The sequence below is a fragment of the Lemur catta genome, chromosome 14 (assembly GCF_020740605.2).
Source record: "Lemur catta isolate mLemCat1 chromosome 14, mLemCat1.pri, whole genome shotgun sequence".
Classification (NCBI taxonomy): domain Eukaryota; kingdom Metazoa; phylum Chordata; class Mammalia; order Primates; family Lemuridae; genus Lemur; species Lemur catta.
The window spans coordinates 35,092,770-35,119,446 of NC_059141.1; the positions used below are offsets into that span (position 1 = coordinate 35,092,770).

General features: G+C 35.6%; 1 protein-coding gene across 2 annotated transcripts in view; it reads left to right on the forward strand.

Moving 5' to 3' along the window:
• Positions 1-26,677, forward strand: part of PRKG1 (protein kinase cGMP-dependent 1) — a 1,158,333-nt gene that overhangs the window by 1,106,037 nt on the left and 25,619 nt on the right. For both annotated transcript variants that reach the window (XM_045569367.1, XM_045569366.1), the window contains exons 10-12: positions 2,006-2,102; positions 19,247-19,386; positions 20,288-20,377. In XM_045569367.1, coding sequence (XP_045425323.1) covers positions 2,006-2,102; positions 19,247-19,386; positions 20,288-20,377 — 327 coding nt within the window. The remainder of the gene's footprint in view (positions 1-2,005; positions 2,103-19,246; positions 19,387-20,287; positions 20,378-26,677) is intronic.

Consider the following 26,677-nt stretch of genomic DNA (forward strand, 5'->3'; position numbering starts at 1 on the left):
CATCAAAATCACCTGGCAGCTTTTAAAAAATACAGATGTTTTGGTACCACCTCCAGAAATTTCTGATTCACTTGGTCTGTGGGGAGGGCTCAAATTAAGTGTTTTTAAAAGATGCTTAGGTAGCTCTGATGTACAACAAAGGCTGAGAATCACTCTACTTGTTTAAGTGTACTTCCAGCCTAATTTCACAATTCCTGAATAGGAGAATTTTGGAGGTGTCTTCAAGGTTTATAAGTAATAACACCATACTTTGAATATATAGAATGCTATCAAAATATTCTGAAAGAGTTTACCCTCTTTGTACCTGAGATTTCTAAATCCAGCAAACACATAGATTATTATTCAATAACAAGCCCCTTAAGGATAAATCATCTGGACTGCCGGGATATGCTTGACCACATACAAGCTGTCACGGGGTCTGATTTCAACAGATGTCCTTTTTTAAGCACCTGTTGGAGTCAACTCTGCTACTGGCCCTTTCAATGGGATGCAGTTGTAATTTTTCAGAAGTAGTGAGCCAGTTGGAATGCTAGAAATGCACATTTGCTGCTTACGTTCCTTCCATTCTAGTAAACCATCTCCTGAATCACTATGTTGATCTCTCGATTGTATAGCTCATGACAGAAATCTACAAATACCATTAGGATTGACTAACAGCCTTGTTTATAGAGGCTTATTAGGTTTATTAGAGGGAGTTGATTTCACATAATCACCCAAAAATGAAAAGCAATGTTGTTTGTACCCTCTGAGGAGTCTGTCAACAACTGACTTTTTAAAAATACTAGAACTGTAGTTTTAAATTGAAGAATGTTAAAATGTCATCTAGAAAGCTGTTTCACATGTCTCCTAACTGGAGAGTCTAAATTTGTGTTTGATTATAATGGAATAGCTGCAATGTGACATAGCTTAATGCCAAACATGACTGTGACCGATTATGTTCAAAAATGGACATAAACAAGCTGTGTAAGTATCATAACCTTGAGTGTATTCATCATTTCTATCTATAGTATAGTACTGCATCAGGTACTGCCGGGCTGAGGGTCATGAGTTATGCATAGCTATTCAAATACTTTATTTTTGAGACAGCTGAATTACTCCCTGACCTGACTTCAGTGAGTGGGCAGATCATCTTCATCTTTATGCCTTCCTGCCCTTTCTAAAAATAGTAAGGCCTTTCACAAGGAGATATTTTAAGCAGCTCATATTCACTCCTCTCATCAGGAGAAGCTTATTCTGGCCACTTGCATGTGTCAGATTTGCATGTGTGCATAGTTAGACTGTTGGAACGGTAGCCCATGCTTCTCCACACCGCTCATATAAGAAACTTGCAGTCATAAAGACACTGGGATTGCTAGCTGAGAGTTTTGGCTCCGAGTCAGTGAGTAAACATAAACGAAGGAAAGACACTTTTTAGGAATGTGACTTTGCTTCAGAAATCATCCATTTCAGACATTTGTACATCAGTCCTCAGCTTTTCGGATCTGTTTTCCTAAAAACCTGGCTGTGATTTTGCTTCAGAGACCTCCATGATCTTGCCGCTTTTAATAAATATTTATAGGAGGCGCTGCCAGCCCGAGGATAAGGGAAACTAATGAGAAACTGCAACCTAAAATCTGAACGGCAAAAACAAAACCAAGCCAAACCAAAAAATCCAAAACAAAACCAAAAAAGAACAACTCAAACAATCCGTGTTCACAAGAAGACGCGTAGAAAAATACCGAGATGTAACTTTGATTTGATAACTGGATTTATCAGTCAGTTGACTGGCATGCAGTGGGTACTTTGTATTTTTCTACAGTACTTTGAAAAACAAGTGCAAATTTCTGTTATTCTGTACAACTGGGACCAAAAAATTATGAGTGTGAGAAAACACAGACTCTAAAAGCAAGATGGAATGTAAGCAGGTAAACCCTGTTCCACAGTCATGTCATTCCAGTGCAGTTGTACGTGGTACTCGTGTTTGCACCTCTAAGAAATTTCCATTTTTTCGCATCAAAAAATCCAGATATGAAGCTGAAGCTGCTTTCTTCGCCAATCTGAAGCTGTCTGATTTCAACATCATTGACACCCTTGGAGTTGGAGGTTTCGGACGAGTAGAACTGGTAGGTGATTGTTCTTTAAATGCTTTTGAAAGCCTCTGCTTCCTTTTCCCCCCAGATTAAGATTTCTTTCTTCTCTCTTTTCTTCTCCCTCATCATTAATTACCATTGTTCCTAAATCAGTACCAAATACTTTCATACAGGCATGTTAGAGTTGCAACAAAGTGAGCTATATTATGCAGTCAGTAGAGTAAAAATAAAATAAATAGCAAATTACTCTTTGAAAACCTCTTCATATTAAGTGAAAAGTAAACACATTTAATTAAAAAGGAATCATAAAGCACTTTTTACCCAGTTGATTTTCTATAATATTTATTTATTTTCTTAGTCATGAGGAGGCTTATGAACAATGATACACTCTAATAATAATTATAATGGTTTAAATGTAAATTTAAAGACATATAAAGGAAAATGGGAGCTATATAGGATATATGAAGTAAATGGTGTTCAGTCGTAATTCTGTAATTTTGTTGTTCTAAACACCTATTTAAATTACAGTTCTAATTTTTTGAGTATTTTATATAGTTTATTTCACTCACACACTTTATATATACAGTTAAGTGTTGATAAATATGATGAAGACAGTTTATATAAGTTCATACACTAAACACATTGCCTCAATGTTGTATAAACAATATGAAATTATACTCTATTTTGCATTTGTTTGAAATAAAAATTTAAAAACTGACATATTGTAAGAAAAATTAGGAAAAAACGTATTCTGGTGACTGAATAGCTGCATTTCAAGATTGTGTGGATATAAACCGTATTGGAGAACACAGATTAATTTCCCCTTCTCAACTGAACATGGAGGAGTCCCTGGTATCAGACACCAGTACAGTATGTTAGGAACTCCCTGAGACTGTGTACAGTGCAGTAAACAGTTACTGTTGCCATTCGTGGTCAGGAGAAATCCCCTTCCATAAAAGCTCATTGACTCAGCACCCAGGGCTATTTTTGTTATGTGTCCATTTGTATTACAGTTGGGATTTCTGACCTTGACAGGCAAAACTATGTTATTTATTTAAATACTAGATAAGAAGGTTTTAGAAGAGTCATTACGTGTTTCATTGAATTTGCATTACGCGTCCTTTAACACTGTTTGGAGATACCATAGTAATGCTACTTCTGACTTGAAAGTGCAAGTGTGCCTCTGAGGATCTGAGTTTCAGTTGTGAGAGTAAAAATATCAAGCAAGAGTCTAGAAAAACCTCTTGCTTTTCTGAATCCTGTCAATTAATGCAGCCTTAGAATTATTTTATAAGAACTTTGGTTTGGTGGCTTGTTATAATTGTTTCCATAACTAATAAAGATTTATTAGCCTCATTATACAGGAACAACTTTGCTTGGAGGTGTTGGGACATATAAGCAGGAGAGAGGATAGAGCTCTTTGCCATGAAAGATTTATTCTCTGGTGTGTCTATTTACATAGTTGTATATTTGTAAACCCCTCTCTGAATGAAGCAGTATAAGGGACAGAATTCCTCGGAGAGTGATGTTGGGACTATTTATTATAGTTCCTTAAATATTATTTTTAAAACACAATGAGCAATAAAATTGCTGTTTTCATTGACAAAAAAAAAAAAAATTCAGCATTACAACTTTGTGGACTCCTAAAGGTATGATAACTTCAAATTGGGAAACTTCAAGTTGCCAGTGACATAATATATGAAATATAGGAAATTATTTAGGATTTTTGAAATATTGGAACAACTCATAGATACTGAAACCACTTCAAGCTAAACAATAAAATGCCAAGCTGATAGTGGAAAACTTCTAAGAAATTCCCTGAAAAATGTTTGAGGAGAGACAAAGAACAAGCCAAAAAATCAGGAAAAATTTCATGTGGGCGTATAAAAGTTAACACAGTTTAAAAAGACAAAATACATTTGAGTGCACGTGCATGTATGCATGTGCATGTTTGAGAATACATATATATTTATATATAATATCCAGCCCTGGAGAAATACCAGATAGTCCAGCCTACTTTCCTCCTCATGGATATTATATTTTCCTTTTTTATGCAGATGCTTATAGACTAATGAAAACCATAATCCTAAGAATTAATTTAGGTTGGAAGTATAGTGCAGTTTGCAAAAGCTTTAGATAACATTGATGGATGATAAATCCATAATGGATCATTGTTTACAACTAGTACACTGGGGGAAGAGGCATGTGTCCTTAACTTCCAAAGTCACATCACCTTGTGTTATCTTGCTTCTTTAAAACACACAGTAGGATAATTAGAGCATCTATATTGTCTTCACTATTCAATGTGGACCAGCAATTTAAATGATCACTAATACCCTAGAATCTATTGCTCTTACTTCTTACCACTTACTAACATCTGATAATATTAATGACTGGGTATGAAAAATACCCAGTAAAATGCCTTCTATGATGCCATAATTGGGACTTTGGCCGCAACATTTTGACTACAATTAGACGTAGAGTTGTCGTGAAATATAATGAAGCATCGCAAAGCTGGTGAAGGACGTAGGCAGAGCTCCAGTTCTTTAGTGATTACAGAAGTTTTCTCTTCACTTTCCTCTGAGAATGATGCATGCAAGATGATCTTAACAATATTTTAGTGCTATTTTTTTTTTTTTTTTGCAACGGAGTCTCCGTCTGTCTCCTGGGCTAGAGTGCTGTGGCATCAGCCTCGCTCACAGCAACCTCAAACCACTGGCTCAAGTGATTCCCCTGCTTCAGCCTCAGGCACGCGCCACCATGCCCGGCTAATGTTTCTATTGTTAGTAGAGACGGGGTCTTGGTCTTGCTCAGGCTGGCCTGGCCTCAAAATCCTGAGCTCAAGTGATCCTCCTGCTTTGGCCTCCCAGAGTGCTAGGATTACAGGTGTCAGCCACAGCACCTGGCCTTAGAGTGCTATTTTTAAGCAATGAAATCTTTATATTGATTCTTTTCATATATGTATACATAGCGTTCAATATGTTAATACAAAATATATAATACTTGAGCTATCAATCTTTAGTTTGGCAGTAATGTTGATCAGATAAATGACATTATGAAATAATAGCACATGCTACACTTTAATTTCATATGATATTTTTTTAAATTTTTCCAGGAGTAAGATTATAAACTCTCCAAAGGGTGTGAAGAATTTAGAAATTTGAATTTTTGAACCACATTTCCTATTAGAGCTAAGTTAAGAATGTAGCTTTTTCATCCCTGTTTAACATACAGATTATGTTTGTGTGATTTAGTGTAGCTATGTACCCTTCATAGTCTTCTTAGCATTTCTTAATTTTTATCATTTATGTCGATTTAGATAAATTTAAATGTAGGAATATTTTTCAAACAAGAGAATTTCTAAATAGTTTATTGTCAGTTTTGGGAGATGAGAACACAATTTTGCCACATAATAAGAAGAAATTTAAATTTTTATTCAATGAAGACTCAAGAAGTTTGAAGTAAAGGTCTTCAATGCATGGGAATTCTGCTCTTAACTATTCATTCAGTCTCTTTCATAAATACTTTTAGCATAAAAGATTTTAATATTAGACATGTCCTGTTCACAACCATTAACTTTGTGCATCATTTGTATGCTTTCTTTTCTACTTTCTGGCATACCCTATATTTTCTTCCCATGTTCTTTATTTTTAAGAATGAGCTTTCTAATGTGTTCAGCGCTACCTATTTACGGTATGTCTTCCAGAAGGCCACATTTTATTTTTAGTATCACTTTCAGCAAAATAACTCATCTGTCTTTGTATATATGATTTACTCATCAAAGCTCTAAGTACTGCTGTAAGACATCTAGGTAATCATCTTAATTTACAAAGTATGACTGTAAAATGAGGAGATTGATTTTACAAATCACAAGCGAAAATTAGTCCCATTGCCTTATGGGCACATTCCTGATTTATTCTACTTTTTGCTCTTGTCCGAGAGGTGCCTGCTTTTCAGAATAGATTTGCACAAGTCAAAGACAAACTTCTTTTTAATCTGCCAATACTACGTGGTGGGTGCTTTAAATATTAGATATTTAATGTATTCATTTAGCAATCAAAATGCCTCTTATGGGAAACATAATCTCTGTCTTCTTGGATTATATTATTCTATATCAGTTGCTTCTGATAGAAGATAAAAAGTTTAATAAAATAGGCTCTAGGGACTCACCATCCACTTGGAAGGACAATCACATAAACTAATAAATAAACCCATAAGCAAAGGCATAGGCTCAGTGCATGGAGGAGCAAGACTTCTCAGAGGACGTGGCATTTCTAAGGTAGAGTTAAGGCGTCAACATAAATAACCTGAAGCATTATGGTGCATGCTTGGTAAAATGAAACTACTACAGGAACCAATGTTTAGTAGTAAATTAATATTACTTCATTACTAAAATAATCAGTCAACCTATAATTTGAACCCTGCTTTGCTGTCTTCAAATTGCTTTCATATCCAGTGTATAATTTTGCTCTTATAGCTATGCTGGGAGGAGAACATAAAGCATGATCCACATTTTACAGGAAAGAAGTCAAGAATAATGTATATAAGGGCCTTAAGGCCACTCAGTCATTGCAAGAGCTATTGTTATTCTCCAGAACTACTGATTTTTTAACTAGAAGATTTTTCTGTCACTCTGGCATTTGTCTGCTATGCACCTCTGTTTTTGTCATATCTTCAGAGGTTCGCCTTTCTCTAATGTTTTTGCTGCTCCTATTTCAGGGGCAAAATGCCACTGGAGAAAAAAAAAATCAGAAGGTATAACGTGGTAGCTAAAAGCTAGAGCTCTGGAATTTGGCTTTCTGGATGCAGATTTTACCAGCTGTGTATACTTAGTCATGTACTTAAACCTTCTGAGCCTCGGTTTCCTCATCTCTAAAATGACAATAATAATAGGATATGTGTCTTATAAGGTTGCAAAGATCAAATGAGTTAAAGCCCCAAAACAGTGCCTCTAGGTAAATAGGTGTTGTCAATGTTATTGTTGTTATAATTATTATTATTGTTATTAAAATATGCTAATAATAACTCTGTCATTTCCAGTGGAAGAGAATGGAATGATTTTCCCATTTTCTGTCCCATTGCAAGGCCAAGCCCTGGAAAATATAAGTAAGAGAGTCACAGGTCTTCAAATGACCTTCAGTGATAGCTTCTATTAAATTCTCCCAAACCACTAAAGCTCTTTGCTTTCTGATCTGTCACAAGAAGAGACAGGAAACAATTCTAAATCTCCCGCACAGTGAACCTCTGTCCACCTGAAGTAGTCTGCTTTTATTTATCCATTTCTCTTCCAAATTGTAAAGCCCCACCTCTTAACCTCTCAATAGGAAATCATTTTCGATGCAAACTGCTGAATCATATCCAGTTTCTCCACAGCCTTCTTAAACCATATCACCCCAACTGGGCATAATAAGGATCTGGCTCTTGCTAAATGGAGTAAAAACGTTACTTCTCATTGTTTTTGTGCTGAAACCCAGTTTATAAATCCCACAGTCCAATTGCCCAGGGCAGGTCAATAAGGCAGAAGTTGAAGAACCATCTCGCACACAGACAAGCACGTGTTGTGTAACAGAGTGTGTGCTGTACGTGACAGCCTTCGTACCACTTCCGTGGCATTTTTGCCCACTCCCTCGGCACAGTGCATCACACACAACCAGGCCTGGAGGGCTCTATATAAACTACCGGAAAAAAATAGAAACTAAGAGATGATTAAGCAAGAAATTAGGTGATAAATCCATTGCTTAGTCAACAGAGTTTTGTTTCATCGTTACGAAAGGTGAGCAGCTTAACTCCAAAGGGAAACCCCATGTAAGACGAAAACATTTCAAGAGCTTCTACTGCCAAGCCACCCAGCAATGAAATAGAATAGCTGTGGGATTGCTGGGCAGAAACGCCTGGTGTGCCCACTGTGATTTATGCTGCAGAAGATGACTGGGGAAACCCTGCCGCCATAAGGCCTCGTGTCCTTAACTAAAGTAAATAAGGACTCAACATAGGTCGAAAACTGAAAGATTGCTTCTATTTAACTCAGCCTTTTCTCTAGTGATACTCTACTTGGTTTATTATTAAATATGTAATTTTTGTTATGTTTATTATTCAAAAGAATAAAAACTGACACAAATGATTGTGATAAATACTATTGATTTCTAAGAAATTAAATTATTTAAATAGCTAATGAAAATCCAATCCAATAAACACTCATTGAGCATCAGTAGGTACAGTAACAATATAGTGCAACTCCTAAAATACTCACAAGACAATTTCTAAGAAAGTGTAGGTAGTAAAGTTTATCTCTGCTTTGGCATATACAGTTAAAGTAAGACATGCATTGATTCATCTTGTTACTGCAGAATATATTTTGTACATTGATAATTGTAATACAATTTAGATTACATGAATGACAGAAAATAGAACAGTTATTTTTTTACATATCTTCTGAAATTATAGAACTTTTATGTACTAGCTGTTAATTGAAATGCATATTTTTAATTAAAAGTATTTGAAATTAGTATCCTAGCATACGATGAAATGTTAACAGTTCCTCCTTTAAACCTGCATGTGATTCTAGAAAGATCACTGTAACTTTAGAAGGCACTGGGCGTGTCTTTCTAAGACTTAAGATAATTGGTGATAAAACAACTCATCACAAAGTTAACACTTAGATCACACTTGCCTTTTTGTTTTCTGTGACATAAATTTTATTTTTTTTAGCCCAGCGAATTTATAAGACATCACAGTCAGCAAAAATTCATCTATTAAAAAATTTGCAATTATTCTGTGTGGGATATAGAAATGCCAGAGTTGCTCTAGGAATTTCTGCCTCCTCCTAAATAAGAAGATAAAATTAATGCATTTGAAAAATGGCAAACAAAATCCTTTAGTATTGTATGAATTACTCAGAAGGGTTCTCAGTATTTCAGGAGGAGAGAAGTCATCTGGAACTGATGGAACAGAAAAGGCCCTGGGAGGATACATAGAACTGAAGCCAGGCGGTAGAGAATAGCTGGGAATTAAATGAACAGATGGGGAAAGGCCATTCCAGGCAAAGGTTACGACATACAAGGCCACGTGTTGTCACAAGACACCAAAACAAGTGACCAGACTAGAGTGAAGTTGTAGGTGGGAGCAGCGAGAAATATTATTGTTAATAGCTGATCAGTAGACTATAAAGAGGTGTTTGGACATTAAGTCAAGTAATGGAAGAGCATAAACATAGACTAGGCTCTAAACTTCCATCCATGAAATGAAAGAATGCACTATAAGGTGACTAGACAGGCTATTTTTAAACAATGCTGCTCCCAGCAATAAACATCCTAATTTCTCTACTAAGGTAGGTTTACTTTGTGCAAGATGTAGTCCACATCCCTGAAAGTTTTATGTAAACACTTTCAAAGAGAGACTCCTTCCATGAGAGGGAAAAACGATCCCCTTGTGCATGTTAGTTATGTCAAAAATAAAATGAAATGGTTTGTCTTGCTTTCTGGGAGGAAAAAAAAAAAGGCAGGTAATTCTGTATGTTTCAGTCTAGCTCATCAATTGTATACCTTTAATTTATTACTAATTAATACTCTGTCCTTCAGAGTAATATGTCCCATTGCCATTGGCATATAAAACACATTATTAGCTTGATCATTAAGCTGTCAGGTCAGGAGCTTTTGTGGGCCAGGTGGGTTTGTTCTTAGCCCCTAGCTCCAGCCAGCTGCCTTGCAATTTCCCTATAAGAATGGGGAGATCATCACTACCTAAAAGGAGTTCAAGCAAATAAGCTAAACCAGTGGGAGCCACTGTCTGGTCATTACTATGACCTTGAATGCTGTATTCACATAAATAAAACAGTTTAAATGTTTAAATGTGGCTGTTTTTCATAGATTAAACTAGCATAAGCAAAAATAGTAGATACTTATTGAACTGATTTACCTACACTTGAAGTATGTATATATTTGTGCACATTCATGTAAAAAACTTGAAATACAAAAACAGTAAGGGGAAAGAAATTATCCTTTTTTTAGTATTAAAAAAGGTGAAGTTTGAGGATAGGATGTATTAAGACTTTAAAATCTGATTATAAATCATTTGATTAAAATTTTTCTAGTATGCAACAATTTAAAAATTATAAAGTTATTTATGCCTTATATCTCAAAAGTGTGACTACAATGCAGAACCTTTCATGAGTTAATCAGTTCATATATCAGAAAGAGAGTTGAATTTTGCAATATGTGATCCTCTCTGTTTCATTTCAACTCATTTTAAACCTTCAGAGTCAATAAATGAAAGAAATTGAAATGGCAACATATGATAGTCAACTCCACTTACGTGAAGTTTTAGATTACACATTTGCTCTATTAGAATAAATTGAATTATGTGAGATATTTATGTGCTCAATTTTGAAATGTGTAAGCAAGTTTTCAAAACTGATGCATGTAGTGTTTCTTTATATGAGTGAAATTATGCATAGAAATCAAAGTCTTGGGTAGAGGAAAGAACATATTGATTATTTGATGAAGAAAAATAATTTAAAGTATATCACAGGTAATAAAAACATGTAAATATCAATTTTAATATCACTACAAAATGAAATAAAGTTTATTCAGCACGAATACTCTAAGAAATAGATGTTTATGTTTAAAGAATGATAATTTTTAAATTGTACATTTTAGCAAACAATCTTGAATAATGCTCTCAATGTAGATAACCTTTTGAATCAAAATGAATCTATGCTAATTCCTTATTAAGGGAAATAACAAGTGCAAAGTTCTTTGATTTGCAAGTGATTTCTATAAAATAGTCCAACCCTTTGTTCCTGGTGTAATGAAAAATAGAAAAGTATGGCATTTTTTCTATTTCCTCCAAACTGAAAGTTAAATGTCTTTTTAAAAAAATTAAAACAGAACCTATCTTTTCTATAAAAATAGCTTTGCGTTTTTTGATCAATTTGAATTTAGATATATAGATATATAGGATAAACAGATATGTCATGATATTTTTTGTCACTAGCTGTAGAACCAATTTTAAGTCTGAAAGGAATTTACAGAGCAAATGAGATTATTGACATTTTTGATGAGAGGTTGAGGTCAATGTGGGAAGGAAAAAAATGATGGAAAGAAGAGAGACCCTCTCTTGATTATCTGTCTCTTGTTCAAATAGCAGGCGGAGTCAAACGAAAAGGCATAGATAAAATAAAATCAGCTACGCTTCTATGCTTTGAGTCACCGGTCCAACAGTGCTGTGCCACAGTGCCTCATGGCTGAAAAGCTTTCCAACTCTGACATCTCAGTTAAACTCATAACCTATCTTTTGCATTCTCTGTGTCATTTGGCATGTGACACTCAGGCTGTGACAAGTTCCTTTTGCTCTCCTCTCTTATGTATCCTGTCGAACAAGCCAGATGCTGTGATTCATTCTAAAGTTTCAAATATTGAGCAAGGGGAGAGAAAATCATGTGATGTTACTGTGTAGATCAGAGAAAGGTGAGGGAAATAGAGGAGTTACTGTGATCTCTGCTTAAGTTAATAATAGAATTGGCATTTTGTTGTTCTTGTTAAGAAATGTTGGCAAATACAATCCAATACCAATCTGTAGAATAGAACCACTCTGTGCATTTAAAGCATTTCACTTTCTTTCATGAATGTACTAAGTTGTCTCCTTCTGAACATGTGGGCACTGTAGTTGGCTATGTCCAAAAAGTTATTTGAGTCATAGTATTACCATTGCTTTTTCATTCTCTGTGAAAGTAAAACTTCCTTAAATTCAGACAGATGAATTTTTCCTAGTCCTTATTTTTCATTCAGTTGATTGGGACAATTAATTTAATTTATGACATTTAATTATGAGTTTTAATAGTAAAATATCACTTATAAGTATCCATTTTAGTTAACATTCCCACATATTTTAGAAATCATAGTAGTAATGATAAATCTTACATAGCACTTTTTAATTTTCAAAGCATTTTCATATATACTATCTGGTTTGATCTTACAATATTTTTTTTCTGTAAGAAAAAGATTGGATTTATTCCCATTTTATAAGTGAGGAAAATGAAGATTCAGGAGGTCATCTGGACTTACATATGATCACGGTTTGTATATTGTTAAAATATTGAAATCAATTAAAGTTGCTTTAATTGTCAAGCAATTAAAGTTGGCTGTCAGTATCCATGGGGGATGGGTTCCAGGATCTTTCCCCACCAACCCCACCGTACCCAACTCCTGTGAATACCCAAATTCACTGATGCTTAAGTCCCTTATATTATATAAAAAGGCAGTAGTATTTGCATATAACCTATACACAGCCTCCCATATACTTTAAATCATATCTACATTACTTATAACAGTTTATACAATGTCAATGCTATGTAAGTAGATGTTATAATGTATTCTTCAGGGAATAATGACAAGAAAAAAGTTTGTATATGTTCAGTACAGATGCAACCAACCATTTTTTTCCCCTGAATATTTTCAATCCATAGTTGGTTCAATCCACAGATATGGAACCCACAGATACACAGGGCCAACTGTACCTATTATTTTGACTAGAAAATTTTATTTTGTGACAATTAGGTACATTTTTGTTTAAGATGACCCATGATTCTACTTTTTTTTCTGAAATTAGGACTTTTCAAAGTTTAGGACTTTCTATAAATAGCAGGTAAAGGATAACTTTTTTAAAAAAAGGGTCAGGCACGGTGGCTCACGCCTGTAATCCTAGCACTCTGGGAGGCCGAGGCGGGTGGATTGCTCGAGGTCAGGAGTTCAAGACCAGCCTCAGCAAGAGCGAGACCCTGTCTCTACTAAAAAAAAAAATAGAAATTATCTGGCCAACTAAAATATATATATAGAAAAAATTAGCCGGGCATGGTGGTGCATGCACTGGGGAGGCTGAGGCAGTAGGATCACTTAAGCCCAGGAGTTTGAGGTTGCTGTGAGCTAGGCTGATGCCACGGCACTCACTCTAGCCTGGGCAACAGAGCGAGACTCTGTCTCAAAAAAAAAAAAAGGTATCACTATGTCACAGAAATTTGAGCAAAAGAAATGTAACTTTTTGGTTAATTGGGGAACTTTTATTGAAAATGAAAAAATAAGCATAGAGAGAAACATATTTCTGACATTTAGTTCCTTACAATATAAATTAAGCATATATCTATCTCATAAATTAATAAAAAAAGGAATTAGAAATTATGGATATACATTTTATGGATACTTTTATCTTTTAAAACATTTTTAACAGTTTAATGAGGTATAATTTACATACCAAGACATTTTTTTTAAGTGTACAATTCATTGATTTTTAGAATTGTACAACCATCGTATAATCCAGTTTCAGAACATTCCCAATGATTACTCCCATAAAAAAACCTTGTGCCCATTTAAGAATACTTTCCATTCCCACCACCAGCTCTAGGAAACCACTGATCTACTTTCTATCTCTAAATCTAATACAGATTACCTGATTAAAATTTTGTGCTATTTTGTTTAGAGGAAATATTTGCCATTCCTATTTTGCAGCTATTAAAATTATGACAACTCTGCCCAGATTCCCTTACGCTTTGGAACCTGTTTTAATGTTCTTCATGGAAAAGCAACTGCTATTTTTATCCAATGCATGTTCTTTGAAAGTTAGTAACACATAGAATACAACAAAAACCAATCCCTTCATATGGTGGGTTGAGAGAACAGAGAAAAAATAAAACCTCTACCCCCCAATAGGATATGCACATATGTAAACTCAGGGTCACGCTTTCAGAGTGAACCATTATGTTGCCTTAAGCTACCTTTGTATTACTTAATGTATTTCCCCTTTTTCCTTTGTCCCCAAGATATAGCCATGCCACATGTTTACTGGGCCATTTCCATAAGGTTAAACATAACTAACATGCTTTAAAAATGTGTATTATGTCACATTGCAGATGTATGGAGTTTTCCAGCTGGAATAAGCCCTTAGAGATAATATAGTTTTGGCCCCTCATTTTTTGAGAGGCAGCCTGAGGCCTTGTGAGGTTATATGACTAATTATAAACTTATTAGTGAAAGATCCAGGACTAGGAGCAAGATTTCCAGTACAAGCTTTTCTAAACTCACTTCATCACCTTTGTTCTATAGCTTTAGCTTACCTAAGTGGGGGTAGGAAGTGAGTCCCCTCTCCTGCAGGGCATGGAATTCTAACTCCAACCACCTTACATGGGACTTTTACATAACAATGAGTCATGCCATATTGACAGTTTAAGCCTTGAATTTAAGAAACCATTTTAATTACAGTGTAGTTCAGGAAGTAATTTTCTTCCAAAGTAATGAAAAGATATCTATAGCACAAAATAAACCATGAACTCTTAATGACAAGTTTAAATAGATAAATGGATACATATTCTAAGGACCAACTCACAGCCAGTGATACTGAGCCAGTTTTAACCTTGCTGTGCTCATAACCTTTCTTCCCAATAAGGGCAAAAAAATTAGGTACAGTAGGAGACGAACCTTTTTAAGGCAACTGCCTACCCCAGGTGGAAAGGAAGCATGTGTTCTGTTTAAATGCAGCTAACAAATGCATCTTCAAAGCTCTTTAAAATGCTGAGGGCAACACCTCTCATCTTCAGGCCAGTATTTTTTAGCATCAACCGGAGACTGACCGTTAATAACCTGTCAAAATCCTTGTCAGAAATTCCCACCTTAAGATTCACTTTGCTCAAGTGTACATTCATATGCATGGGCAATCTTCTAGAAGTAGCTTCTCAAAACTTTTCTTAGTTACCTGTTAGCACTGAGGTGGGTTGGGGCGGGGATAGAAATAGGAACAAAGAGACATTCTGCCTGTGGTGGGGCATATTTTGAGGTAATAGCTTTGGGTTGCAGAGACCATTAAATTAAGAAGCACATATGAATGAAAAGCAGCTCATGTTTACTCAATATTTTATTCCAGACACTTTGTTTGATATATAGGCCTTTTATTTCACCTTCACAGGCAGCCTATGAAAATTATCCCCATACTACAGATGAGGAAACAGGAACAGAGAGAGTTTGAGTAACTTGTCCAAGATCACAAAGAAAAAAAAAAATAGTTGAGATTTAAACAAAAGTAGTCAAATATCAGACTTGTCACCCTCCCAACCAGTGCGTTAACCTGTACACCGAGGAGGTTAGGATAGTCTGCAAAGGATGTCACACCTGAGGAGCATGTTTAACCTACTAGACTGGGAAGGATTCCTGGGGAAGAGGAAGTAGAAAAATATGCATTCTTTGCCTCCTGTTTTGCCAACCTCCTTCCATACTCAAGACTAATTTCATAGCTCTAGCTGACCTCCTATAAAATAATAAAAATCATCATCCTTTCAGATTGGCACAATTAGAGTTGGCATAATTAATTTAGCCTACAGGAAAAATAAAAAGCAAACTAAATTTCAATTTATAATTTTTCATGAATTAGTTTTATTAAAATACTCATATAATAGCTTACGCCCACCAAATATAAATTGCTATAATTTACTCTGAGGCTTTATTTTGAAAAAAAAAATTATGGTAAGTTTTTTAAGGAGCTGAATAGTGTAGTTCAGCCCAAAACTTAAATAGGTTGCTGTGCTATATACAACTTCTCAAGGTCTTTGCATTCATGGAGTTCTAGTAGAACTAGAATCAATTTGAGAAGGTCAGACAATGAAAATAAGTAGCTATTACAATTTAAAAGAAACTTTTAAATTTTTTCCATGACTAGAGTTTTGTTTTTACTCATTGTAAAAGTAAGATATGATAATTGCACAAAAGTTAAGTAATTCAAAAAATAAAAAGAAGTAAAAATCAACTAAAAATCTCCCTAAGGGAAAACTGTTATTAATGTATCAGTGAACACATTTCTGATCCTCTCTTCATAAATTTATTTTAGATATAAATATATAGGCAGGTACACACATACAAACACACTATTTATTTGTTTATTTATTTATTTTTGAGACAGAGTCTCACTCTCTTGCCTGGGCTAGAATGCGTGGCATCAGCCTAGCTTACAGCAACCTCGATCTACTGGGCTCAAGTGATCCTTCTGTCTCAGCCTCCCAGGTAGCTGGGACTACAGGCACACGCCACCATGCCCGGTTAATTTTTCTTTCTATTTTTAGTAGAGACGGGGTCTCGCTCTTGCTCAGGCTGGTCTCGAACTCCTGAGCTCAAGCAATCCTCCAGCCTCGGCCTCCCAGAGTGCTAGGATTACAGGCGTGAACCACTGCGCCCGGCGCAAACACACTATTTATAGGATCATAAAACGTGAGATGGTTTGTAACCGGTATCTTTTATTCATATATGTTTTGATTAGTTTTCCATACTATCGGATATAATTCCAAGCCATCATTTATATGGCTGCATTGCATGGACATACCATAACTTATTTTTCCAAGCTCCTCTTGATAGACATTTAGATTGATTCCAAATTTCTTTGTTAGAAACAATGTCAAGTTGAACATCCCTGAATGATCTTTGGTAAGTTGTCAGTTTATCAGGAGTTTTCTGACAAACATGTTAGTTGGGCTTTATTCAGAGAATTAACTCCAACATTATTGATTGTCTTTGTTGAGTTAGCTCATCAGTTGTTTTCAGGTGCTCTGAGTTCCTGGTTAGGAGCCCGGGTTCTGTGATATTCTAGTGTAAATTGGAAGCGGAGATTCTGACTAAGGACTCATGAGGTTTTTTTATAGAATGCAAAGAAGAAGGGTGGTTCTAGTCCCAAGGACTGCCTCCACTCAAAGTAAAGACAAAAAGCAGAAAGCCTCAGTAAGTTGGCTGTATGCTTCTGTAAATTTCTTGTAAGGAATACTTTCTAAATCGGCAACTACTAAGGCTGATTCGCAGCCATCTCTGTAGCTTTTACCTACGTCTCATGCCATCTGCCACCTGCCAGCACTCATCACCCTCTTCCCACCTGCTTGGCTTCTCCTTATAGTGTTCAAGCAGTCAGGTGCTCAAATCCCTGATAACACATTGAGGTCCCTGTAAGTGCCTAGGAAAATGGCAAAGTGAGGCTTTGGCTGGTCTCCCAACCCACACACCTGGCATTGGTGAAGCTTAAAGGTAATAAATACATCTTTCAGCTTTTTTCACAGAGAGTCTGTGAGTTAGCTGATTCCATTAAACTCTGATTAAACTCTGATTTATAAAAATACCATCACTGTGCTTTTAATTTGTTTTGTATTTAGCCAAAAGGAAGCAGCACATACTGGAAACAGCTTGGCCCAATGAGACCTGAGCATGAACCCAATTCTGCCATTTGTGGTTCTGTGGCCTTGGGCAAGATATGAACCTTTTTGGTAAACCTTAGTTTGCTCCTCTGAAAAAGCAACATTAGATTTGCCCTATTCGGTACAGATCATTGGGTAGGGCAAGGATACAAGCAAAGAGACCGTCAACAAATGTCCATTTGGCGGCAAGTTGTCATTTAAGATCTCAATAACTCTGTGAGGTAGCTAGTTTTCTCCTCAAAAAGAGCTAGGGCCCAGAGCAGTTAAGCAATGACCCAAAAGCCTGAGAGAGATCAAGTGGAGTTAGGATTCAAGTCCAGACTTGTGACCGTTATGGCTGAGTTCTTTCCTCCTACCATGTATACAAGTGAAAAATCTGTGTTATCATCACTAAAGAGAATAATTTTTACATTAGCCATTTGAACTCCACAACAGTCCTCAGTAGTTTAACTGGGTGAGACTGAAGAGGGAATATGACATTATTCCTTTTCCTCTCAAGTACTCTGACCTAGCTCAATTTTCATGCATGCCATCTTCCTTCTTTGTCCACATTTCTTTTAGAAGTGAGTTTTCACAGTTTGGGTTTCATTATGAACTACAAGCAAATTCATTAATCTGTCATCTGAAAGAATTTCACAGACAGAGTAGAGGGCCTTTAGCTGTTAAAGGCATTTTCAAATACCCATTTTGCCTTCTAACCTGTCATACAGATTCACAAATGCTGGCAGCAAAGCAAGGCTTGTTGATTTGAAGTGTCCTCATGCTCCCTACTGAGGAGCTTGCCACATGAATGTCCTCTTAGATAGAATTCAATCCGTACACGTGTGCATGAAGAAGACACTTAAGAACTTCACTAGCCCTGCTGATGAAGCAGTAAATAATTCACAGCTAAAAAGGAGACAGCTCTACTTTAGCTAAAAAGCAGAAACAGCGTGCAACGTTATTTCCCCAGGGCGTCATTAATTCTGAATCATGTGGGCTGTTCGGCACGGTCTTGAGGATTCTGCTACTCAAGAGCACTCGATGATAACTCCCTTATATTGCTATTAAGTGATTAGTTCTATTATCTCTCTTGCTTTCCTTGCAAGTCACTTTGCTAGAATTTCTTATAAAACAGTGAACACAGACCAGGAGGCTGTCTGAGATATGGCCTTGGGAAGACACAAGCCTCCTCCAGAACCACAGAGAGCCAAGTGGGCTGCAGCAGAGGCATGGCACGTTGAAGACAGTGAGGCTCAGCTTAGGTTCGCCCTGATTACTCAGGAGTAAGGTTTGAAGTTAGAGGAGGTTAATGTCATCATGCATGTTTTAGAAGGAAAAAAAAATAGTTTTCAAAATCTCCTGAAAAAAATCTTGTTACTTTCTTTTTTTTTCTTTTTAAACCATAGGGAGGAAAAAGACTGACAGGTAAAAACAGAAGAAATAAGAATACAGGCAGTACTGAAAAAATAACAGGCTGCAGCTCAGCAGAGAGAAGGGTCTTCCAATGCACATAAAAACTCTAGAAGTCTTTGTGGACTAGAACTATGGAGGCAGAACATAAAGGCCCATATGATCTATTTTTGCCATCTTCACTTGAAGTAAAACTGGAGAAGAAATTAGTTTTTATTTCTATTTTTGTGATTGAAAGAGAAAAACTTTAAAAAATACTCAAACATATTACATAAAATGAAATGAAATAATAAAATTAAGTGCATTTTTCCTCTTCTAATCCACATGGAAACAAAATTAATTTGGAATCGAGTTATTGAAATTCTTCCAATTCTGTGAAATGCGATTGGATGATGGTTGTAAGCCCTGGATTTTAAACTCAGCTCTGGCAACGACTTAAACTGTGTGTGTGTGTGACTTGGGTAATGGTTGGGGTTCATTTAAGCGCTCCATGCACCTGTTATTTGGGAATAACAATGCATTCTGTTATAGTAAGTCTACAGGCTTTTCCTCACTTACTCTTCTCCTTTTCTTTAAGGTCCAGTTGAAAAGTGAAGAATCCAAAACGTTTGCAATGAAGATCCTCAAAAAACGCCACATTGTGGATACAAGACAGCAGGAGCACATCCGCTCCGAGAAGCAGATCATGCAGGGGGCTCATTCCGATTTCATAGTAAGGTAAGGACCCTGTCCCGGGGACAGAAGCACCCACTTGCAAGTGGCTGATCAACCACAAAACCCTCTGCCACTGTGCTCACTGTTGACACATTTCATTCATGCAGAGAAACTTATTTTTTAGCCTGATCTTAAGGAAGTTGCTTGATTTAAAAAAAGAAAAAAGTTCTGATTCTATCCCTCTTTTTTTAAAAGAGAATTAGAGTCTCTGAAAAGAATGTATTTTCCCCAAAGGAGGTACCAGAGTTTCTAACATTCTATCTTTATCCTCTTTTTTTTACCCCAAAACATTACATAAACCTCCTTGGTGCTTCAAAGACAAAATATCAAAAATCAAACTACTTGACCTTTAATTATTTGAATATTTTTTGAAGATCTAAAAAAATGAAATGGCAGTGACCACTCCACCTCAGTACTAATAAGAGGATAATGGGGAGTTTTTTATATGCAGAAAAATTTTTGTTGTTAATTTTCCAGTGGCACTTGCTGAAAATAAATGTAACATGAATTTAAATGAATAGCACATGAGTTTCATACATGTCTATATTTGTAAAGTTTAATCTACTTTATATCCATATACACTGCATGTTTATGACCATTAAATGTTGCTCAAGAGTCCTTGCTTGAAACATCAGCCAAATTGGAATTGAAAGAATCCCAAGAAACCCCCTTTGTCTATAATCATTAGGATTAATCCATTTCAAGGGAGAGATTAGCACCCTAGTCTCTCCTATTAAAATCCTATTCATGAGCCATTAGCTTTTTTTCCCTATGTGTGAACTTAGATCTTATACTTCTGATAAAATTTTAAGCTTGGCAAATCAAAAATATAATCTGGGCCGTCAAAATTGACATGCTTTTAAAAGACAGTGTTTATAACCTTTTTCTCATTTACAATTTACAGACTATACAGAACATTTAAGGACAGCAAATATTTGTATATGTTGATGGAAGCTTGCCTAGGTGGAGAGCTCTGGACCATTCTCAGGGATAGGTAGGAGATTTAAGAAATTTCTATTGTGTCTCTAAAAACATAGTTGCCCATGTTGGTCTGTAAGAGTTAATATAATAAAGTATAAAAATCATATTTATACTTTATATATGCTTATATTTCAATAGGTAAACAGGAGGCACCACCCTCTATACACATATGAATTACTGCACATACAAAATTCACTGTGTGGCTAACCATTCAGGCTTACTCCACCAGAAAAATGGTACCTAGCAAAGTATATATCCAGGCCTTAAATTAGCATGAATATTAGGATTTGACAACTTTTTACCTGGAATTCAATTCATTACTTTAACATGAAGAGAATTATAATTATTTTATAATTACAATCTGGATTAACTATCAGTTTAATTATCCCACTCTTTTTCCAAATGGGCAGTCTACCTTTCATGACACTGAGAATTTGTTTCAAAGTAATTTTTTCCTCTACCTTTATATTGCTCTTTGGTAAAATCAACAGGTTTCCAGCCATCTCTTTTAGCCCTTGAGTGGTCTTAGGGTAAAAAAAATGAATCCACTTATAAATAGTATTGTGTGTAAGCAATATGATTTAGATTGACATTTTTACCCTTCTAGGGCAAGTAAAATTTAGTGCTTGTCTCTTGTAATTATGCAAATTCATTGTGTCTTAATTTTTCATCTCATAAATTTAGACAACCAGCAAATTATCTTTTTAATTTATTCCAAGAAATGCCTCAGATCATTACCTACACTAAGTGTTTAATTTAAAAAAAAAAAAAATGACCACAATTTTATTTAATATTTTCTTAAGAATAATCTCTTGATTATTTCCCATGATCTACTGATCATTCAAGTCATCTTTGTTCCTTTGAGCATTCACCTTTAGACATCTATATTTTTCTTATATCAGTCCTGCTCCCAAGGACTCTTCATCTTTCTGAAACTTCTGATGTTCCCAGAGAACTTTGTAATTTTTTGACATTTGTCACTTTGTAGATATCCCAGAATGAAACAAATGGCTGTTTATAAAGCATTCATTTAAATTCTCATCCTCACTGGTGGTGTTATGGTACCTTCATATCTATGTACAAAATGCACTTTCAGATCTTTTATTCACATGGCCTTAGTTATATATGTCAAACAAATTGTTTTTTACCATATTGTATCCTATTACATTAATGTTTTATTTCATTTCTTAAATTTAAAGTAAAGAAAGATACAAGGGAATGCATCATGTTGGCATTAGGGAATAGGGTTAATATCTGTACCAAGCTATTACATCCATGTTACTATATTATTGTTAGCTAATATTTGTGTACAGATTTTATGCCAGGCATTGTAATAGAGGCTGGGGATCTAGTGATAAACAAAATAGATGTGGTTCCACTCCTCAAAATTTATAGGTTGTTGCCCAAAGGTAATATTTTGATTTGTAAGTTAATATCTGGTGTATCGTAATGTGTTTCTACTGTATTATTTTTTACCTGACATTTCGACCCACTGATTTATTTGAAATCTCTTTCCTACTGCTTTCTAATTAGAATAGGAGAAGATTTATAGATGAAATTAATCATGAAACCAATAATAAGCCACACAGGAAGAGGACCATCTATTCTCTCATAACTTATTAAATCTTCTATTAACTTCTTTAACAGAACAACTACAACAATAATAATGATAAAACTTAACCTAAAGGCCACTCATGAGGCATTAAACATGGACAGGCATCAATTTTCAACTTATTTTTGAGAGTAAATATTATTCCATAATTTACCTTATTTCACTTGATTTCACATTTTGTTCATAAATGCAAGCCAACGATTCTGAGTGAGATGTGTTTTGATTTGTCAGGGTAGCATAGGTGTGCTACTAAGAAGCAACTTATCTTGGGAGGAGTGAATGGAGAGGAAATAGCAATTCATTTCTCTGCCTCTTGGTCCTTATTTTTTTTCCTCCCTTTTATCCTACTTGTGTTTGGGGTACACAGTTGCTGAGTTCCCCCAATGTACTTAATACTCCATGAAGAGGCCAGGCGAGGTGGCTCACGCCTGTAATCCTAGCACTCTGGGAGGCCAAGGTGGGCGGATCGTTTGAGCTCAGGAGTTCGAGACCAGCCTGAGCAAGAGAGAGACCCCATCTCTACTAAAAAAATAGAAAGAAATTAGCTGGACAACTAAAAATATATAGAAAAAATTAGCCAGGCATGGTGGCGCATGCCTGTAGACCCAGCTACTTGGGAGGCTGAGAAAGGAGGATTGCTTGAGCCCAGGAGTTTGAGGTTGCTGTGAGCTAGGCTGATGCCATGGCACTCTAGCCCGGGCAACAGAGTGAGACTCTGTCTCAAAAAAAAAAAAAAAAAAAAACTCCATGAAGAGGCATAATCTGCAGAAATAATGGCTGCTTGATTCTTCCCCAAAATTCAGAGGTGCTAAATTAGCAATTATATATAAAATCACCTCAAAATCATTGTCCCCTGCCAATTTGCTTCCTTATATATGTATGTAGCCTTATTGCTTTTATTCTAAGTGACTTTTCTTTTTCCTACTGGAGATATTGCTGAAGGAAAACCATAATTGTGGACCTCCAGGCTCCTATGAATATTGTCCCGGACTAGCTTTCTGTTTGTTTAAAATTCATTGTTAGAAAGAAATGAAAAAATGGCAAGAGAAAGATTATGCTATTAGTCACAGTGTATATGAAAATATCTGTAGTCAAACAAACAAAACAAAATAAAACAAAACCCTGTCAATATATTCAGTTTTCCTCTCTTGTCTGAGGACAGAAGCAGTAAAGGAGAAGCTTTTCTGAAAGCATACAGGAAATGTGTTTAGGCTGATCTGAAGAAAGGCTTGGGTGACCTTATTCATTATTGACATGGAAATACCTCTGAGCCTCAGAGATTTAGCACAGGAAGTCTCTGATAGCAACCCAGACATCCTCCTTCTCTCACCTCATAGCTGAGATGACCATTTCCTGCCTCTTGCCCTCTTTCTTCTCATCAACATAGGAAAGAAACACAGAGCAATTCTTTATGTGTTGTCAAGAAGAAAGAACTAAAATGATACCAGCTATACACACACAGGATTTTAGGATTATTATTTATAATATTAGCTATCATGTTTAATCTCCTAGTTTGTGACTTTCTTTCCCCCGCAAGTTCCATTCCATTATTTGCCATAGGTTGGTACAAATTATATTTTATCCACTTTCTTTCCCTAACACTTAAAGAACTTGCAACCCCTGCAACTTTCTTAAAAATGTAAGTGGTTAATATATTAAATAAATAAATATTAGCACTGATATGAACATATACAACATTAGCATTTACGTAGTTATATATTAATATTAGTATTTATTGTATATTCTAATCTAATGAAATTCACCATCTCAATTATTTACTTAATTAGAATTTTCAATGTGTATGTTAATTTTTCTTACTGAATACCTTAAATAATCACTTCAGAAGCCATAATTTTCAAATCTCACAGATCTCACTTTCTGGTTATGTCAGCCTGGACGTGTTTTATAAGACTACAAGTGGCAAGTGACTTTATGTGTTCAGTCAGTCTCCTTGATTCCAGCTATTTTGTGGAGGCTAATTACTTAAATTCCACCTAAGGTGACCTCATAGATGGCACAGATTGAAGGCATTTCAAAGGCAATGAGTCTATCTTCATAGTAATTTAGCTTCCCTAAATTTACAATTGGCAATAAGCTTGTACAGATTGCCACATACTTCAGGCTTATATACTCACTAATGATTGTTGTTACTAGTCAGTGAAAAAAGTGAAATGTTTTGATGAGAGATATTTTGTCTTTGTTACATTCTGACATGTCAGGACTCAGTTTATGGTGAGTTGATTAAACATTGTGATTAAATTTTAGTTTGATTCTATCAATAAATATATATAATCCTCTAATTCTCTCAATCAAATTACTATTTACTTCCATCTAGCTTGAAACAATCTCCCATTCCCAAAGAGGGTATAAGTGCCTATCTCTTGCTTGTTTTAATTGAAACGACACAGCTGTCAAGGCATAATTTATTATTTCAAAGAGCTATGTAGAACAAGTGATTTATTTCTTTAAACTATTGATAAAACAAGCTTTCATGTCTGCTTTAGATCAAATTTACATTGTCATTTCTAATTCTAATAGTTATTTTTCATTGCCAGTCACCCTAATGTTATGTTTTGTGACTGCTTTCAAGATGTGTATTTTTAAATCCACAAATTACATCAAATGGTTAGTGAATGAAACAGTGTGTTGCTGGTAAACATTTTGTGTGCATATATTATATTGATTTATCAAGGTTTGAGGCAACGTTTTCATTTAATTTTCAAAACCAGTTACAAATATATTTATACATGAAAGATACTCGATATAGATCTGTTGAAGGAATTGAAACCAGCTTTCTGGAATCCTTCAAATTCCAAAATGGCTCAGGACCAAAGAAAACTTGAAACAAATAACTAGAGCTATCAAGAACTGAAGACTCAAAGATATACGATTTGTGGTCAGGTTACTTCATGGTGAGAAAAAGGAGGGTTTTGTTTGGGAGGCAATAAAAGGGTAATTTTTGCCTGTACATTGGTGAGAAGCATGGGAAAAGTGAAAAGAACAGAGATTAGGAGAGGATTCTTCAGAGCTGATTCACAGTAGTTAGCCTTGGCAGTGAGAAGCGCTTCAGTAACAGTGATAATTAGTGTTGCAAACGCCCCACCTTCATCTCCAAAATACTTCAGATCTGTCCTATATTATGTTAGTTCATTTTCTTAGATTAAGATACAGGAGCCAGAGAAGAGTTTTTTGGTACTCAATTATAATGGCTGCTATTTATTATGAGTTGTGTGTCAGACACTTATTCTAAGTACATGCATGAGTTGTATGAAACTTAACAACAACCCAATGAGACTGTTACTATTATTGGCCCCATTTTGCAAATGAGCACACTCAGACCCAGAGAAGTACAGTTAGTTGCTCAAGATCAAGCAGTAAGTGGAGCTCAGATCTGAGCTCAGGATTATTGCTCAGGGTCCATATTCCTAATTTATAGCCTCCTCTCATGAATTTGAGTTTGTGTTAGGATTTTCCTGCTAATAACCAGCTGATTCAGAAAATAGATATACCATTCAGCAGAGATTTCATGAGAAATTGATCTCTCACATAAGCATTTACTCCCATTATAACATTAATAATGCATTTGTCTGTGTGTTTCTATTAACAACTGAATATTAAGGAAAGCAGAGATATGTTCCCGGAGTCACTACTGCAGGAATAATGTCTTCTTCAAGAATTTGTAAGCTTTCAATAAGGCCCACCCAAATCATAGTTAGATAGTGATGTAAGTAATCTGCCGATTGAAATAAAACATGTAATGTGAAATAAGACTCTATTCCATGCACTGTTTTGTTTTCTGTCGTTTTGCTTTGCTTTGCTTTTCAATGCTCTCCATTGAGGAGAGATTCAAGTCAGATACAGCACTCAATGTAGCTAAAGCTGTACGTTAATTATATATACACAGATGCTTACTATTTAAGGTAAAGTAATCTCTCCAATTGAAAGAAATAGCTACTCTTGATAGGCAAACATACATAACTTAATTAAGGGCAAAGAAGAAAGGACCTTCAAGGCAATACTTTAATCCCTTTTCCGATACACAGGATTATAAAATTTTAGCTCTGCCAAGGATAGCTTCAAGTCAGAGGATAATTGCTGCCTAAAGTATATCATTCATTTCCTGGTATGGCTGCAGTTCTCAACCTTTCTCTTGTCCTCATAAATGAACAATTGTTCCATTCATATACTTAGTAATTATAGTTCAGATTCTAGTATCTAGAGAAGTAGATATCATTCCTAAAATTGTATTTCTTTTTTTTTTCTTCTTTTTTTTTTTTATTTCAGCTTTTCATGGGGGTACAAAAGCTCAGGTTATATACATTGTCCATGTCCTGCCCATCCCCCTGAGTCAGAGCCTCAGGCGTGTCCATTCTCCAGACAGTGCACCTGGCACTCACCATGTAGTCATACCTCCATCCCCTCCCCCGACCCCCCACCTCCCCGAGTCAGCACCTTCAAGCATGACCATTCCCCAGACAGTGCCCAACACACTCATCATGTAGGCATACACCCATCCCCTCCCCCCACTCCCCGTCTCTGTCTGATATCCAATTGGTATCCTTCCCCGTTGTGCATTTAGGTGATGATCAGGGAAACCAATTTTCTGGTGAGTACATGTGATGCTTGTTTTTCCATTCTTTGGATACTTCACTTAATATAATGGGTTCCAACTCTCTCCAGAAGAACCAGAGATGTCATATC